The sequence below is a fragment of the Camelus dromedarius genome, chromosome 1, assembly GCF_036321535.1.
Source record: "Camelus dromedarius isolate mCamDro1 chromosome 1, mCamDro1.pat, whole genome shotgun sequence".
Taxonomy (NCBI): domain Eukaryota; kingdom Metazoa; phylum Chordata; class Mammalia; order Artiodactyla; family Camelidae; genus Camelus; species Camelus dromedarius.
Window position 1 is genome coordinate 64,476,877 of NC_087436.1, and position 19,214 is coordinate 64,496,090.

The following is a 19,214-nucleotide window of genomic DNA, read 5'->3' on the forward strand; positions in this document are numbered from 1 at the left end:
ACAGCTTTTCAGAAGAAAATCAAACATGTCATAATAAAAATTCTGGCATTTGTCTACTAAGACATATTTTGTACTTGTGGTAGATGCATGAAAGATGTAGTATAGCTCTCTTACAGCTATGGCATGATCTGATTTAATAAACATCAATATTTTTCTTCCATTGTGTTGCCATAACCAAAGATAAAGTGATTGCCACATAGGACTGGGAGAAAACTGGTTGTGTTCTCTGTGAGCTTCTATTCTGGCTGTTGCATGCTTGACCAGTTGGTGAGAATGGCTCTAGGGGATTGACTGCATAAGCTGTATTCATAACTATCTTCTGTGGGAGGTAAGGGACTGGAACAAGGAAAGAATTTGTCCTCAAAGTAAAAAATCTTTTTCTCTACAGTACTGTCAAGAAAAGTACTGACTATTTCCAACATTTTCTTTAGCCTTCAATTATCAGTTTAAGAATTTTGGACTAAATTTGCTTTAATTTGATTTTTATTTGTCCTAACGTAAATAAACTAGGATTGTTAGTAAGCTACTTCTCTGGTGACAAAGTTAAGAAAAACATCAAACTAAGGTTATAAAATTCAGTCAGTTAACTTAAGCTATCTTGCCTCTTTTCTATACTGAAGAATTGTATGGCGCTGGAAACAATAGAAAGAATCTTTGAAGTCTTAATATACCCCTCATTGACCCTTTTTCTATATATTTCCAAGTGCATATGAGAAAAATAGACCTGGTCTTATTAAACTGCCATTTATTAACATTAACGAAGTAGCATTGCTGCCATGGACAAAAAAGGAAAAATAACCTATTTTTCTGCCTTCTTGAAGTTTGCAAGATAAATATGTACTGATTCTAAATGAAAGGGAACATCAGTAAACTACACAGATTTATTGAGTTAGCTTGTAGCAAAATGAGCTTGCTCCATTTTCACATACTTTTTCTGGTAGTGAATGTTTTAATCTATTGATGCCATGGAGAAATGCTACATTAGCTATAAAACAGAAAAAGAGCACTGCTCAGTGACAGGACCAATAATATGTATAGTGCAGCAAATACTTTGTAAGATTTTAATGGCCCTGACTTAAAAAGACAATATATAGTTTACGAGGCTGAGGGAGAAGATTCATGAAAGACTGCTGAATTCTGCAAATGCATAAACTTAACTTTGACAAGAAATTAGGACATTAGTTTTACAGTAATAAAAGATCCTATTGTGATTCCAAAAAAAAAAAAAAAAATCCATTCTCATAGCACTCCTGCATGCCAGATTATTATACCCCATTCTCTCTATTGTAGTGTAAGCATTTGACTATTAGTTCTGTTGTTAAGGAGTTGTAATTTTCTATCACAAATCTCTCCTTTTTAAAATTGGTAGGCACAGTAGAGCATAGAACCCATGGCCTAATGACTCTATGCCACATGCGTAGCAAGTGAACTGATGCTAAGAGAAGATTTGTGAATTAAGATGCTATTGGTTGTGAATAGGAAATATCCACTTGAGAAATCTAAAAATCTAAACCTTATCACACACTGTCTCTGCAAATGTATATGTCATTTATTTGAAAGTAGATATCAGATTCTGTAGACTACATAGTTTTTTATATAAGTGGCAAATCAGCCAACATTCACAACTTGAGATTTTATTTAAAACATAATTTGAATCTATTTTTCAAATGTATTGACATTTAAAATGGGGCATCAAACTGTGGTGTTACTATATGTTCTGGGTGAGAAAAAAATTAGTCACTATAAACTGACAAGTAAAATCTTCTTGAGAAACTATGTAGACCATCTGATGAGCATAAACTTTAGAGCCAGGTTGTTGTCTTTTACCAAATCCTAGCTCTGTTTCTTACTAAATTTGTGACCTTAAGCAAGTAACTTAATTTCACCTCCTTACATTTTTCTTAATCTGTAATATGGTGATAATATGCTTACCTTAAAGAGTTGTCTTGATAATTAAATGAGTTAGTAGTAAGGGTTTCCAAGCAGTAAACATTCAGTAACTGCTAGCTATTGTTGCTATAAATGCTTCTTGTTTCAAAATTATGCATTTATTGTCAGGTGTTAAAATGCCAAAAATGCAAGTTATTTTGTTTTAAATGTTTATTATTTTTAATTGTAGCATGATGTAACAGAATATAGTAGTTTTTAAAAAGTAATTAGATATTAACCTAAACTGTCTAGTGGGTTTTTTAATTAAGTATTGTATGCAAAAAAATGTTTACTTCAGCATAGCAAGTATGCAATCCACATACATATATCATTAAAAATTTTTTGCCTTTTATTTTGCCTTTGGTAATATGAATAAAGTTATACCACTTATTTAAGAGCATCAAAGATAGAGACCCTTTATGCTGATTTAACAAATTCAAAATATTCTCAACTAGCTTTTATATTCCAGGCACTGTTCTAGTTGCTGGGACACAGGGGCAAATAAAATGGAGAGGGTCCTTGGATATATACAGCTAACTTCCTAGTAGATTAATAGAGTGTGTCATAATATGGGGGCTTCTGAGAAACTATAGTTTCTACCTGAAATTTATTTGGTCTTTAGTGGTGTATTTTTTTTTCATCTTACATGGTAGATGTAATAATAATACATATATAGCATTTACAGTTATACCTATAAACATGAAATTAAAAATTTAAATGAATACCATCTACAGTGAGTTTACTAGATATCAACTGCTTTTTTGTCTACATTAAGTTTTTTTATTAAAGAGTGAGAAAATTATACATAATAATGTTATATTGTTGATAGTTCCTTCCTCAGTGCTCTAACCAGTAAATTCATTTTTATGATCCTTCTACTAACAGAGCTTTTAAGGCAAAACTGATTAACAAACAGTTGGAGGCTAGTTAGTTTAAATAGACTGTAAAGCATGTTGCTAGTGGTCCTCTAGAGCAAAGAATAATGTGGTCATTTGTTTCATTCTCTAAAACTTGTTTTTCCTCTAATTTGATACATTTTACTAAAACAAACAAAAAATACATTTGGTGAATTACTGAGCAGATGTTGGCTGAGTATTATAAAGAATGGAAAGGGAAGCACAATTTATGTTGTTTGTTTTAAATTAATTTTAAATTTAATATCTCAGCTTTGGATGTTGTTCCACATTATATACATTTGAAGGGCTGCCTGCTTGTTATTTCCTTTCTCAGCTTTCACCTAGCTAATTTACAGTCATCTTTTAAGGAATATTTATTCCTTCTGTCACTGTCTCTCAAAGGAAGAACATAAATTCACAGGGAAAAGAGATAGGGAAGAATATGCTCCTGTTCTTATATCAAATAGTCTGACATTGCAGAGCTAGACTCCATTCTGAATGCCTTCAACTGCAAATGAGGAAAAAGTAGGAACTATTCACTCTGCAATTTACTATGTTTGGCCAGGCCAGTGGAATCTTGCTACTGAATTGTCACAGACAGGCTATGATGGACACTGAAGGATTAAAGAAGAAACAGGAGACTCCCTACTTCTACCATTTACTCTAAGATTCATAATTAACAAAACATGTGTGTTTCCTTCAAGTAGGAAAAAAAGTAGCAAATAGTTTATGTTTGCCACCTTTATTTTGGTGTACTTAATTCTGTTACCCCTGCCTTTCTTCCAAACCGTGTCAGACATTATGGACTTAAGTCACATGCTGCCTCCTGCCTTTACAGTTGACCAGTACAGGCATTGTAAGCCTAAAATGTGACACTGCCCAAAAGGTGTCAAAAAAGAAAGTCTCTTGTCTGAAAAGAGATTGTAAGTAGATGACTCTGAAAAGAGATTCTTTAGCAAAATTCAGTGTAAAGCTTTTTTCAAGGTAAGTTATTCCTAGTTATTAGTACTAACTTTGCAAAGTTTTGTTTGTTGAAATCAGGCTATCAAATCACTTTCTATATCTGATAAATATAACTTAGTGGATAAAGCACTGTCAAGATTTGGAAAGTAATAGGGGTAGCTGAGAACTATTCCTCTCTCAGTTGATGCGATTATTCCACAATAGTAGCTTGCACTTGAAAGATAGTGTCTACCACTTGTGTCCTTGTGTCAGAGGGCTGGCACTGGATGTGGGTCTTCCACTTCATATTTATTTAGCTTTTCTTTATCTAGTTTCCTTCTTTGTAATATCAAAATAATAATATTGTCTACTTCATAATGCTAATGTGAGTATTATGTGGATAAAATGTGTAAATTATTTTAAACAGTAGACCAGCTAGTAATTAGTAAGCACTCAAAAAATATTAGTTATCCTCCTTATTTTCATCATCATCACCTTCTTGTTTGCCAGAGAGCATAGCATTGAGGTTAAGAGTACAGGCTCAGAAGTTCAAATACCAGTGTTACCAAGTCCAAACTTGTTCTGCTTGCCACACGGCAGGCCAAATAATCGGGAGACCAGGTGTTGGGGCAAGGAATAGCGACTTTATTCAGAGAGCCGGCAGACTGAGAGGATGGCAGACTAATGTCTTGGAGAACCATCCTCCCCCAGTCAGAATATAGGCTCCTTTTATACAAAAAAAGAGGGAGTGCGGTTGGTTGTTGTAAACTTCTTGGTGTATGAATTCTTTGTTCTTGTAGCTGTCCACGTGGGCCAGCTCATGGTGCTCCTGCAAAACCTCCAACAAAACAAATGTTACTCTCTATTCTGCAACTTGTTATCTTTACATGAGTGTAGAGCTAGCAAGACTAAGCCTAGAAAACAGGGCACAGGGTTAAAGCCAAAGGAACAGATCTAATATGGAGTCATATTTGTTCTTTTCTATGATAGCAACTCTGCCAATTGCTAATTCTATGACCTCAGAACTCCTCACCTATATAACAGCAACAACATTCTCAACAGGATTATTGTGAGGTTTAAATAAGATAATACAGATAAAGTACTGGGCAAATAGACTGACATAGTAAATAAACAAATAAACAAACAAACCAGACTAAAAGCTAAATAAACTGGACTAAAAATAAGTTGTAATATGGTTTAAGGAGAAATTCCACAGCAATTACAAAATCTTACTTAGCAATTGATTGTAGAAGAAATATTTTGCAGTGTACGATTGTATAAGTAGATAGTGAGAGTTATAATGGACTCCATTATACAGAGATAAGAGGTGGTACCTAAGGAAGATTTTTATGTGCCTCTTTAGCAGCAGTACTTTGCCATCTGTAAGATTTGTCCCCTTCTCCTTTGTTCACATCATTGAACAAGCCATACCAAGTTCACATTTGGAGCCATTTGCCAGTGATTTTAAAAGCATGTCAGTGCCAACATTTATTGACCAGCAGTTATAACAAGACATTGAGATAAAACCTGATAATCCCTGAGTGAATGATACAGAGTCCCCTGCCTTCAAGAATCCGTCAGTATAGTTGGCATTTGAACAACTTGAGGGTTAATCTGAATATCACTTATAGTTGGCCCTCTGTATGCACAGATTCAACCAACCACAAACCATATAATACTGTAGTACTTACTATTGAAAAATATCCATGTATAAGTGGACCTGCATCATTCAAACTCACGTTGTTCAAGGGTCAACTGTGCTTCCAGAAGATAGAAGGTAAAAAAGCAAAACAAAACAACAACAACAACAACAACAAAAACCAAGGGCCGAGAGAATAATAAATGAGACGGTATGAGTGGAATAAACTGGAATAGATATTGGCAAACTATGGCCAAAGGATAAACATCCAGTGCATCATTTTTTTACTGGCCCATAAGCCAAGAATATCTTTCACATTTTTAAAGAATTGTTTAAAAAGAGAAGAAGAAGAAGGAGAAGGAGGAGAAGGGAAAGGGAGAGGAAGAGGAAGAGGGTGGGGGAAGGCGAAAGGGAAGGGGAAGAAGATAGCTATGTGACAAGGTTTGTATGTGGCACACAAAACCAAAATTATTTACTGTCTGGCCCTTTGCAGAAAGTTTGTCAATTCCCAAACTAGAACATTATGGAAACCTCTCCCCTATAACTATGTTAAAGTTATACACTTTTCAATATGGGGCTAGAAAATAAAGTAGTATTCATGAAGGAATATGTTAGAACCTAAAGACAGAGTTTGGATTAACTAGGGGATGAGGTATGAGGTTCTGAGCAGGCTACAGAGTGAGTAAAAGTTGAGAAATAAATATAGATGTGGAGTATATAAAGTAAAATAAGTAAACCACTGTGAAGAATATGGTTAGCATATAGGATCAGTAAGATACAAAATTAGAAAAGAACATTATAAAAAACACATTCTTGGAAAATTATAGCAATGAACATAAAGACCTGAAATTTATTCAGATAAATTGGTATTAACATCCTAATTTTATCGAACACCAAAAGCTAAATGAGTAAAGATCTTATATCCACTTTTCAAGAGATTCAATTGACATGTATGTGATATATTTGGTGTGTATTTTCAAACTAAAGAATTCTGTAAATAATTTTGTTTTTTAATAGTTCTAGAAATCATATTTATATTATTAACCATGCTATTACTGAATACAAAATATTTTCCTCTCTTTGGCTAGTGAATCTAGTCCAAGTTGGTTGGGGTATTTGGAAGAGTTCTACAAAGTGCCCGAGTATGCAGTAGCTCCTCAGATTCCTTAAGCTCTTCCTCAGAATGTTTTCTTCTTTCCATACTGAATGTCACCATGGATTTTGTTGTCCCATTCTCTTACACCACGTGATAATAAAAACTTAATTCTAAGAGTAATTCACAAGGTCCTAAGAGCTCTAGTGAAGACTGAACGAACAGTATTTAGTCAAAGTAACTTGACTTCTTTCAGCTTCTCTTGTTTTCTCATCAATAAAATTAGGATAACCATCCCTGCCCTTACAGTGTATACAATTGTGACTCAAAAAGTATTGCATCACCTAATAATTTGTTTTTAATACTGTTAAGGGTTAAAAAGTAAACTGTGGTTTGAGGCTAATATCCTAATTCTCTGTTTTCATTTTTCTTATCTGTAAAATATTGGCTGGAATTAAATATCTAAAAAAAAAAAAAAACTTTCAGCCCCTGAACCCTGGAAATATTAATTATAAGGTATTGACTAAATATTTGGAACTAGATCTAGATTCATTTTGAATGTCTTATTTTTGCAATATCCAGAGCTGGACCCATAGACTCTAGTCACAGGCATCAGTCAAAAATACACTTCTCAGGAGCAAATGTATGACATTTTCCACATGAAACTTGATTGTAGTCAAACTGTTATGCCTTGTGTTTCTAACTTCAGCTTCTCGTAACAAAACCCCCTCTTTTTGCCATTCATTGCTGTTGTCTATTTTTAATCTTTTTATACCCATTCCTTTGAAAGCATTTAAAAATAACATATTGTTGGTAAATAAGTTAATGAAAATCACCAGTTGTAAGCTTCCCTGAGGCAGAGATCAGTTCCTCCTTTGTAACATATTTGTCATAGTACCATCAACTCCAGTTTCTTTGAGGATTAAAAAAAAATGATCCACTGGATGACTATTCACATAGTACCTGTTCAGTAACTGTTAGGTATTATGATTATTAATATTTGTCTCTGTATGTACAGCTCTAAGAGCTTTGCACATGACAAACGCATGCAGTAGATCTAATACATAAACATGTAATTCTAGTACACTCTGAGGGGACTCTGCCTGTGTTTTTTGTTTAGCAATTCTAAATGCCACATGGTTGTTACATGGTGGTGACAAATCATTATGACAAGGGTACATCTTAGATGAACCAAATGTAATGTTCACTTAAACTGTTATCAGTGATAACTTTGAAAAATTATTATTTTTACTAGAAGCTATCACCAATAGATTCACAAAAAGAGGCAACTAATAGGACCATTTTCTTTTAAAAGGCTAAATTAATAGTGTGAAAGATTTTCCAGATCTATCCATGGAATGGAAAGTTAATACAAAATAAAAGAGTCTCAGTTTCTGCAGCATCTACAGATACTGTATTTAAGTGCTTAAATTAGAATGTGGCTAGTGAGAGCATTTTATGAATTGTTGACATTTTCAGTCTACACGCTCCAGGATAAAATTCATTGGGAGGTGATAATTTTGGAAACGCATTATATAAAGCCGTTGTAAGACAAGGTGCTTGAGCAGCACTTTTATTCACTGATGCATGGGTATCATTTGAAAAACACAACTTAGAAGCTGAGCTGCAGAGATTATTCTTGTCTTTCATTACATAAAAGATTAGCACTTTATTTACTGAGCAAGACAGATGTCTGTCAGAATTTTTGATGTGCAGTATACCAAAAAATTAATGAACTTCATAGATCTTTTTATTTATATTTACTGAAGCGCTTCTGTATTTTCCTGGTAGATGTGAAATGGAGAAGAGAGAATTTTCTCTGCCTCAGAATAATAATTAATAGGACATAAAGTATTCAGCACCGGTTTGTTTCTGGCGATAAGAAATATCTTGTTTCCTTGGCCAAGAAATAAGGAGCCCATTTTTTTCTATTATTTTATCTTCTCTAGAGAGGTGCTTTGCACTGCTATTCTCATGGCTGATAGTCCTGAAAAGTATGACATTCAATCCCTTTCTTTGAAAATACCACAGTTCAATTCATTATTGCATGGAGGCATAAGAAATATTAATTGAACTCTTTCTTTTTATGTGCTGGGCACTGAAGATGCACTCATGAATAAGATCAAAACTTGGATTTGAATTTCAGCTCTACCACTTACTAACCAAAAAAGTTAAGATAATGAGAACATCTGCCTCATAAGGTTGCTTGCGATGATTAAATTAGTATTGTATACAAAACGTTAGTGCAATATGTGGCACATGGTGCATGCTTAATTAATGTTAGTTTTTGTAACAGACACAGTGCCCTCCCTCAGGAAGATTCCATTTATGCTGTTGATCTCCTCTAAAGTGCACTCGTACTTGGATCTGGTGACAGAACAGAAATGGAGAGCAAGAGCACAACAAACTGTGTTTGATTTTACATGTTGTGAGAACCAGTGTATGCTATTACACAAATGACAGGACTCTGCCACCTGCCTGTGTTGACGCTGGTCAAATCCTTCAATCTTTTGAGTTTCAATTGACTCATCTTTGATATGGCAGTAACTTGCACCATATCACAGTGTTGTTTGAAGAATTAAATCAAGTGATTTCATGTGAAAACATTTTGTTAAGTTTGAAAGTACTATACAAATAGAAAGTATTATTGTGAACTTTTGGTTATCCACTTCTAGATAATTTTCTATGTAGATAATGCACTAGCAAATTTTCAGCTAAGACTGATTTTTTTATATTACTTATTTGCCTTACTGCCAGCTCCTTAACTGCCCAGCTGGCCTGTGACAAGTATACCCAAATGTATTTTTATAGTCTAAGCCAAATGTAACCAAGAAAATAATTATCTTTAAAGTACTACTACATTTCAATGATAAAAATATTTGATTATAAGTTATTTAATATTTTATAACTATCTTATGCTCCCCATAAGTGTCTTTTTATTTATATATTACAGAAATATAGAGGCATTATTGGATTATAACATTCTACTCATTTAGAACATTTAAATTGTAGATAGAAAATGTATGATTTGCAGTTTAAAAGAAAAGAAAATTTAAGCTACATTAGAATTAGATACAATTTCATAGTTCTTAGTTATGGCAATTTAGTTCTAACAATTTTTGGCAGGCAACAATTTTATTTCTCTGTAATTTGCAGTGCAATTTGAAAAAGCTTGGCAATGCATGCGTATGCTCTCTCATCCATACCTTTTCTAATTAAAGAACACAATTTAAAAGTGTTACATATGGTATGGATATGGATAGAACTAATAACATCTTATTTTTCTAAACAATAACATAACAGTATATTATGTCTATTTTATAAACTGTTGGGGAATGAAAGGAAAATTTACTAGTCTTTTTTTTTTTTTTTCCTATTTCTTCCTTTTATACAGAATCAGTTACCCTTCGTTTGAATTTGTCATTTACTCTAACCACAGGATATAGCTTATGATGTTAAGTTTGACAAAGGACAACAAAGAAATCACTTTAAGGAAATATATAAACATATTTATGGAGGTTGAATGGACAATAAAAGTAGTTTGGGGATTAAAAGTGAATAGAGAAAAGGAGAGAAACTAGTTCCAGAGAAGTTTGGAAATGAACAATGAGAGCTACAATGTCAGAGTTCAGGATATTGGACCAGACTAAAAGACAGGAGTCCCTGAGGAAGCCCTTGCAGAGTTGTCATCATACAATTCGTTTATTTATGACCTCATTACAGAGATGTGAGAAGGGAGTATTTTTGGCCTATGTTTTTAGATTGTCACAGACTATTTTAAAGCAAAAAATTTTTCTTCCCAATATGCCCCCAAGACCATTCATATGCTTTTTCTTCTTTTCCTTTTTTCCTCCAGTTTTACATTTAATGAGTTGGAGGTACAAACTGCTCATAATTTTTACTTTCCTCTCATCCCTTAAAATATCCAGACATTATGCAGATAATTCATTGCACGTGTGATACTGGATAACAAATCCAGATTCTCTTTTGCCACTTTTTTTTTCTTTTTACCACATGTTTAAATTATCTAGAAGCAGAATTAATCACCTTTATTTGGATTATGTATTAATTTAATAGTTGTTCATTGAGTATTATGTGCCAGGCACCATGAGGTTGTGAAGGATACAAGGGTAAGCATGTTTTCTTACATCCATGCAATTTGTTTCCTTATTTGTATTTTTTTTTTCAGGTGAGGGAAGCTTCTAGAATTAGAATTAGATGATGGACAGTGACTGGCTAATTCGGAATGTTACTAAGCTTATCAGTGACAAGTTATGTTTGCCTTGCCAGTTTTTGTTATGGGAATATAATTTGTGTGTGCTTCTTTCAATTTAAATTACAGGATTGTTTTACTTCAGTCTTGAAAATAGCGAATAAATGATGAATGAGCTACAGCCAGTCATGACATAGGCAAGACTGTAATAATTTTCTCTAGTAGTAGAACTACCTAATAAATCTTAATTTTGAGTCACTGGCAGTAACAAAGCAGACATTCTTTCCCCATGCTAGTTTATGCCAATTTCTCTTAAATTAGACCAGGACCAGAGAATTAAATGTAAAATTTTACCTAATGACATTTGGGCAAACAGAGGTAAAAGATCTTTGAAAAATAAAACTGTTCATTAAATTGTAGGATAGTATTTATAGAATATCGTAAGTGCCTTATCAATACTTTTTACTGCATATACGATCTTCCTTATTAAGTATTTGTTGAAGAGAGAAATACTAGTCACCAAGAAGTTGAGACAATTGTGCTTAAGAGTTAGACGAAGAATTTTATGTAGAACAAGACTAAAGTTGTGTGGGTACACTTTATGTTGTAGAATAGAAATACCTTCGTGTTTAACTAAAAGGATATATATTTGAGCGATTTCAAGGAATGAAATTAGTTATAGAAATTCCCTTGTAGGTTAGTCCTTGAAAAATACTAACTTTTATATAATATCCCACTCCCAACCTCCATCTTCATTGTAAAATGGGCTTCCAGTCCAAACTTTTGAGACTAATGGTTAAGTAATTTTTTAAAAGTCCTTAGTTATGCTTCTTCTAGTTGTCAGTCTGAACTCAGGCTTGTTAGTATTCTAGTCATAGCATGAAGTGCATCTCTTAGGTAAAGCTTTTCAATGACCTATAATGAGGCATACAGCCAGTGATGACTGCAGTTACTTCATAAAGATTAATTGAGGATGATGGTAAATTATAAGTGTAAGAGTATATAGAGTTTTTAAAACAGTCCTAGAAACCCTGTTAAAAATAAGATTTGTAAATTAATGAGATAAGCAATCTAAAAGAGATAACCCCACTTGCAACTTCCTAAGCATAACTTTTTATATATACCAGTTTTGTCTCTTTTGAGCTTTCAGAAAAGTCAGTGGAGACAAGTGAGTGTGATATTGACAATAATTGAAGACATGGGCTTAAATTAAAGCACAAAAATCTCACCCAAATGTAATTATCCCAAACGACATTATATTACTTATTGTACATGTAGTAGCTCAACTTATCCCTTCCACTGAAATTATCTTAGATTTATATCACTTGCAATCTGTGATTTTTTTAAGTTTGTGTTATGAACCCATTCTTCCCTGACTTTTCTGCCCTTTTTTCCCCCTAATGATCCCTTTTATCTTGTGATCTAGGCAAATTTTCTCTAATGAGATAAATGTTTATAAGAAAAAGAAGAGCCTGCTTGATGAGTTTCATGCGCGTGTTACAGTTTCCAAGAATTTTCCCTGATATGTATTGATCAGTACCTTAAAAAAAAAATGAAATCTAACTTGAGACATACATAACCATAACGGTTTTGAGGATTTCAATATATTCTTCTAAGAGTTTGCTGAAAGACTCAGTTAAGAATTTCAGAAAAGGCCAGGGCAGGTGGCTTATTATTTATATCAACTTTCAGATACAGATTTTTCTGAAAGACAGTATTTTTCCACAATTATATAAAATACTGATGAGTGGGAGGAAAAGGAGTTTCTTCAATAAGGATTCTAAACCCATTTATTCAGGTTGAGAGCATCCCTGTTAACGTGCCATCTCATGAGGTGCATTTCTCATAAGACTGACAAGCTATAGAAAATCTTAGACCTTAGGAAATTAGTTTCAGAGCAGTTTCTTCTGAAAAGATCAATCTTGAGTTGGGTAAAAAGCCAGACTATTATATTAAATAGCGGTATAAACTACAATATTTAATAAATGAAACTATCCAAACTATTTGAAAGCTTTCTGTGTATAAGTACCAACCTGTCTTCAAATGGAAAATACTGATGCTCTTATTATGAATATTGTGTTTCCTATGTTTATAGTTTGGAATGGTATGTTTATTCAGTCTTGACTTGATTAACTTTTGCCTTGTTTTTCCAAGTTTGTACTGTATTTTTAAGCATATAATGTGATTACTTCTTAAAAATAATTTCATAGAGAAATGAGGTTTTTAAAAAATAATTTTGTAGAGGAATAAGGTTTTTAAAAACACAATGTTCAATAAAGCAAGTATGAGTGAAATAAATTATTTACTTTCAGTTTGGAAGAGGTGAATAAAAGTGCTTGGCCAATATCGTACCATTAATCTATTCTCTTTTCTCCTTTCTCTCTTTACTTCTCTCTCTCCAATAGAAGTGGAACAAAAAGGTAATTAAATACCTTTCATAAATTATATACTATTTATAGGCTAAGTTACTTAACAGTTTAACATTTAGTTAAAATAATTTTGTTATTAATTCATATCTATTTTATGAAAATTTATTTACTACTTCTGCTGCTCAACTTCACTTTAATCTGTTGTACTGACCAGTGCTGGTTTGAATTTTTTAATCCTAAAACAGTTTAATAGTGTAAAATTTTCAACCGTGCATTTTATTCGTCTTTATTTTTAAGTAGTTAGAAATCCAGTAGATGGTGATGGATAGTGACTGCTTTAGATTTGTTTTTATTTCCATACTGGATAGTTTTCCATTGTTTTGGTGTGGTTCCCCTGTTCCTTTAATTTTTAGCTATTGGGGGGAAAGGGGAAATGGTTTTCTGAAATACCTTAAAATAAATTGCTTTAGTAACCAAAGGGTGATTATTAACCAACAAAACGTTTATATACTGTTTTGATGATAATACTTACCCATTCTTTATAATTATAGACATTATATTCGAATCCTGAGAAATTATTCTAATAATCAATTTTATTATTGAGTAAAAATTGATGATGGCCCTCTATCCTTGCTATGGAAGATTTTGATAGTCAGGTTTTCCCCTAAACTTTTCATTTTCCTAAAGTAAAACTTGGGGCATTTTCACAATGTATTTTCCTTTTTAATAACCTGAAAATCCTAGCTGAGTTTTATCTTAGATTGTTTTCCACTGGATGTAGGCTTATAATTGCTGTTAAAGAGTTAAGCACTAATATCAAGAGAATAATAATATAATCATTAAAGTACGGGTCAACATCCACATTTCTTGTGATTTCTTAATTTCTCCTCCCAGTACACTTCTAATAATTTAAAACATAACGGTGGACTGCATGATTATCTTTCAGTGTGTGTGCTCTGCAAAAAAATTAGAGCAGTGTTTCCCATAGCAGGTTCAGCAGAACACTACACTGCAGACAGGCTCTGTAGAAAGGGTTCCAGGATCAAATTCATTTGTGTAATTTGCTCACTCTTCCACTTCTGCCTTGGAGATCACTAATGCACCTAAGATATTTGAATCTCTGCCACAATTATGTGTAATATGATATTTCTTAAACACATATGGCTAGGGATCTCTGTTTTTTTCTGTGTGACACATAGCTATACCACTTACAACAGGTGCTTCAAGAACCTCCCTGTGGGAAACATTGCTTTATAGCCCCTTCATTACAGATGAATCAGCCAAGCTTTCTTACCACCACTCCCATGATGTGCTACTGAATCATACTAAAACTCGAGTGAATCAGATAATTCCTACCCATTTTCAGTCTGAAGTATGAGCAGCAAAATATTGTAGCAAGTAATCTTGTTTTTTAATGTTCTTCTCATGTAACAGTAAAAGGTACATGTTTTTAAGTTCCAATACTACTGTATTTAACAGGACATTTTTAACTGATTAAAATCTAGATCTTGGGTTCTTCTCTGTAACCTTTCACCTTTTCTTCTTTCCTTATTCCTTCTTTCCTTTCCTTTTCTTCCTTTCTCTTTTTCCTTCCAGTATCCATCCATCACTCATTTTTAATTGTGTGGGTTGCATGCTCTGTGTGTGCTATAGCAGCTTTAAGAGCTTTTTTTTTTTTCCTAGAAGATTCAGTGGCCTGATTTACAGGGCTTTTTCTTTTCCCTTATTATATATTTGAATTTGTATTAGATTTTCATTTGTTTCTTAATAAGTGTAGAACAGTTAATAGCACCAGAGTGAAAACAATATTTTTTAAATTTCCAAATAAGGTATATAAAACCATCACATATAAAAATTTATATTTGTTATATGTCTGTAGAATGCATAGACATGTCACATCTATATACATAGTATATCCAAAAACATTGTAACACATTTGCAAAGGTAAAAAATCGAAAGAAAGCACAGCTACTCATAAAAAGATCGGATTTTTTCAGCAAATGAGATCAAAATGATTCTGAACAAATGTCAATGTGGAAGACTGTTCTCAGAAGAATGAAGGAAAATAATTAAGTGGTTGTGGATATTCCTTGTTAGATTTACATTCTAGTTGGTGAAAAATAAGAATATATGACAAAATATTAATATATTTATTATTTTAACTCTTTCCCTTCTGACAGTTTTTCTTTGCCCTGGACTACTAAAAGGAGTATACCAGAGTGAACATTTGTTTGAGTCCGACCACCAATCTGGGGCATGGTGCAAAGACCCTCTTCAGGCTTCTGACAAGATTTATTATATGCCCTGGACCCCCTACAGAACTGATACCCTGACCGAATACTCATCCAAGGATGACTTCATTGCTGGAAGGCCAACTACAACCTACAAGCTCCCTCACAGGGTGGATGGCACAGGATTTGTAGTGTATGATGGAGCTCTGTTCTTCAATAAAGAGCGCACCAGGAACATAGTAAAGTTTGATTTACGGACTAGGATAAAGAGTGGAGAGGCTATCATAGCAAATGCCAATTACCATGATACCTCCCCTTACCGTTGGGGAGGCAAATCTGACATAGACCTGGCAGTGGATGAGAATGGGCTATGGGTAATCTATGCAACAGAACAAAACAATGGTAAAATTGTCATTAGTCAATTGAACCCTTACACCCTACGGATTGAAGGGACATGGGATACTGCATATGATAAAAGGTCAGCTTCCAACGCATTTATGATTTGTGGAATTCTGTATGTGGTCAAATCTGTATATGAGGATGATGACAATGAGGCTACGGGAAATAAGATTGACTACATATACAACACCGACCAAAGTAAGGATAGTTTGGTGGATGTACCCTTTCCCAATTCATACCAGTACATAGCAGCTGTGGATTACAACCCCAGGGACAACCTTCTTTACGTATGGAATAACTATCACGTCGTGAAATATTCTTTGGATTTTGGACCTCTGGATGGTAGATCAGGTAAGTTTGACTTGATGTACTTTCAGGGGAAATCAGTTTGTTCTCAGTAAGCTTACTGGATATTTCGATTAGACATCCTTTTGTGATCTTTCTTCTGGTCTCCATATCAAAAATTATGCATTGACTTTTCATCTGCACAAATACTACTGTTGATTACTTTCAACTGTAAAAATGTATAGGCATAAGAAACTGACTCTTTCTCCCCTGTGCAGCTAGTCTGTAATCGTCAGCCCTTTTTTGAAGGGCATTTTCATTATCAACTGGTTAGTTCGTTGTGTAGTGAAGTAAACAAAACCTTTGCAAAAATAGAATGCCATCCCATCTAATTAATTGTGGCATGCCCTGAGACATGCTCTTGACTTGAAAATGTCAAATGGTTGGCTTGATATAATGCTTCAGGAACCCTACACCAACATATTCCACTCACAGAGAGCATCATATATGACCACCTCTACTGCAAATATTGTCAGCTTGAGTGTACATATGTCTGAGTGTATCTAATAGATGTATACATAAAATGTTCATAACTGATAAAGAGAAAAAATAGAGCTCAATTTTATAAGAAACAGCAATGAAAAATACAGCTTTAAATACATTCGAGATGTTTTAATTCCCATTCTTTAAAAGTTTATTTTTCCTCTCTAGGACATACTGTTTGCTTTTAATGTTGTTTAAAGACAGTCAAATTGCTTTATCTTTTACAATTTTATTTACACAATTGAGCAGAATTATCTTAGTTTAGAAGTTAAATTATTTTAAGTAGCAGTAATATTGTTCCTCATGAAAAAGTATAATGGAAAAGTAAGATACAAGTGTCTTAATTTTGATAGTAACATAGGAATTCAAAGTTGACTTTTTTCCTTGAAGTTAATACTTCTTGTTTTTGGCATTACTTTTACTGTATTTTTACTAGCATGCCGTTCTGCTTACCAACATATTTCACTATATACGTATCTTCTTATACAACTAGATTCTAAGTGCAATGTAGCTAATAATCTTGCCTTACCCATCTTTTTGTTATTTTTCATCTGATTGTTATTTCTGCCTTCTTAAACACTAGTGTAATATATGGCATATAGAAAATAAAGGCTCAATAACTGTTGAATGAATGAATGAATGGATGGATGAATGAATGAATGAATGCTTTTCCACTTTTCACTGTGATAGAATGTCAAATTGGGTGGCATTTTTTTTCTAATCCCTGAGAGGCTTTTGTCAAAGTCACAGCAATTATTTTCATGGCCAGCAATGCTGATATTATGTTGAATTGCTTTTGTGGAAGGAGAAGCCTAAATATGCAACAGCAGCAAAAACAACTTCTCCTTAATAAGCCTTCAAAAATCTCCTAGACCAAGTGCAGTATCTGGCTCACCTCTGTACAGGTAAGGTTTCTCAATCCAGTACACCCTTCAGTTAAAACTCTAAGCAAGAGTAAATCATCTGGAGTATTTGGGGAACACAGTTCTTTCAGATCTGTGATATTGTTAAACCAAAATTCATATTTTGGTAGTGAAAATTCTATTGGTGAGTAGTTCTTAGCCTTTTTTGACTTTCAGTTGGAACTGGAGTAATTTCTTTGCTTTCCTTTTTTTTTTTTAAAGTATGGTTGATTTACAATATATGTTAGTTTCAGGTATACAGCAAGATGATTCAATTATATATATTTTTTCTCTTTTCCGTTATAGGTTATTACAAGACACTGAATATAGTTTCCTGTGCTATACAGTAAATCCTTGTTGTTTATTTGTTTTATGCAGAGTAGTGTGTATCTGTTACCATACTCCTAAACTTATCTCTTCCCCCCAACTTTTTCCCCTTTGGAAACCGTAAGTTTATTTTCTATGTCTGTGAGTCTTTCTGTTTTGTAAATAAGTTCATTTGTATTATAATTTTAGATTCCACATATAAGGGATATTACATAATACTTGTCTTCTCTGTCTAGCTTGCTCCACCCAATATGCTAATTCTTAGGTCCATCCATGTTGCTTACTGCAAATGGCAATAATTCATTCTTTTTTATGGTTAAGTAATAGTCCCTTGTATCAGCATACCACATTTTTTACCCAGTAATCTGCTGATGGACATTTAGGTTGCTTCCATATCTTGGCTAGTGTAAATAGTGCTGCTATTGGGGTGCGTGTATCTTTTTGAATTACATTTTCTGTCTTTTCTGAATATATGCCCAGGAGTGGGATTGCTGGATTATATGGTAAGTCTATTTTTAGTTTTTTAAGGATACTTTGTACTATTTTCCATAGTGGCTATACCAGTTTACATTTCCACCAACAGTGTAGGAGGAAGAGGGTTTCCTTTTTTCCACACTTTTTTTAGCATTTATTTGTAGACTTTTTCACGATGGCCATTCTGACTGGTGTGAAGTGATACCACATTGTAGTTTTGATTTGCATTTCTTTAATAATTAATGATGTTAAGCATTTGGGTTTTGTTTGTTTGTTTGTTTTGGTATTGAGCTGTATGAACTGTTTGTATATTTGGGAAATTAAGCTCTTGTGGATTGCATCATATACAATATTATTCTGCCAGTCTGTAGGTTGTATTTTCATTTGTTTATGGTTTCCTTTGTTGTGCAAAAGCTTTTAAGTTTGATTAGGTCCCATTTATTTTTTTGCTTTTATTTCTATTGCCTTGATAGAGTGCCCTAGGAAAACATTGCTACGATTTATGTCAGAGAATATTTTGCCTATGTTCTCTTCAAGTTTTATGGTGTCATTTCTTATATTTAAGTCTCTAAGCCATTTTGAGTTTATTTTTGTGTATAGTGTGAGGGAGTGTTCTAACTTTACTGATTTATATGTGGCTATCCAGCTTTCCCAACACCACTTGTTGAAGAGACTATCCTTTCTCCATTGTATATTCTTGCCTCCATTGTTGAAGATTAATTGACCATAAATGTGTGGGTTTCTTTCTGGGCTTTCTGTTCTGTCCCATTGATCTATATGTCTGGTTTTGTGCCAATACCATGCTGCTTAGATTATAATAGCTTTGCCTAACGTCTGGGAGGGTTATGCTTTCAGCTTTGTTCTTTTTCTTCAGGATTGCTTTGGCAATTTGGGGTCATTTGTGGATCCGGAGTAAATTCTAATTGCCTCCAAAGAAATAATACATAATAACTAATACCTTTTGATGTTAGT

At 33.5% G+C, this 19,214-nt stretch overlaps 1 protein-coding gene across 14 annotated transcripts in view; it reads left to right on the top strand.

Annotated features, from left to right (window-relative positions):
* ADGRL3 (adhesion G protein-coupled receptor L3) overlaps window positions 1-19,214 on the top strand; it is an 826,419-nt gene that overhangs the window by 451,269 nt on the left and 355,936 nt on the right. For all 14 annotated transcript variants that reach the window (XM_064484960.1, XM_064484967.1, XM_064484927.1 and 11 more), the window contains exon 7: window positions 15,262-16,062. In XM_064484960.1, coding sequence (XP_064341030.1) covers window positions 15,262-16,062 — 801 coding nt within the window. The remainder of the gene's footprint in view (window positions 1-15,261; window positions 16,063-19,214) is intronic.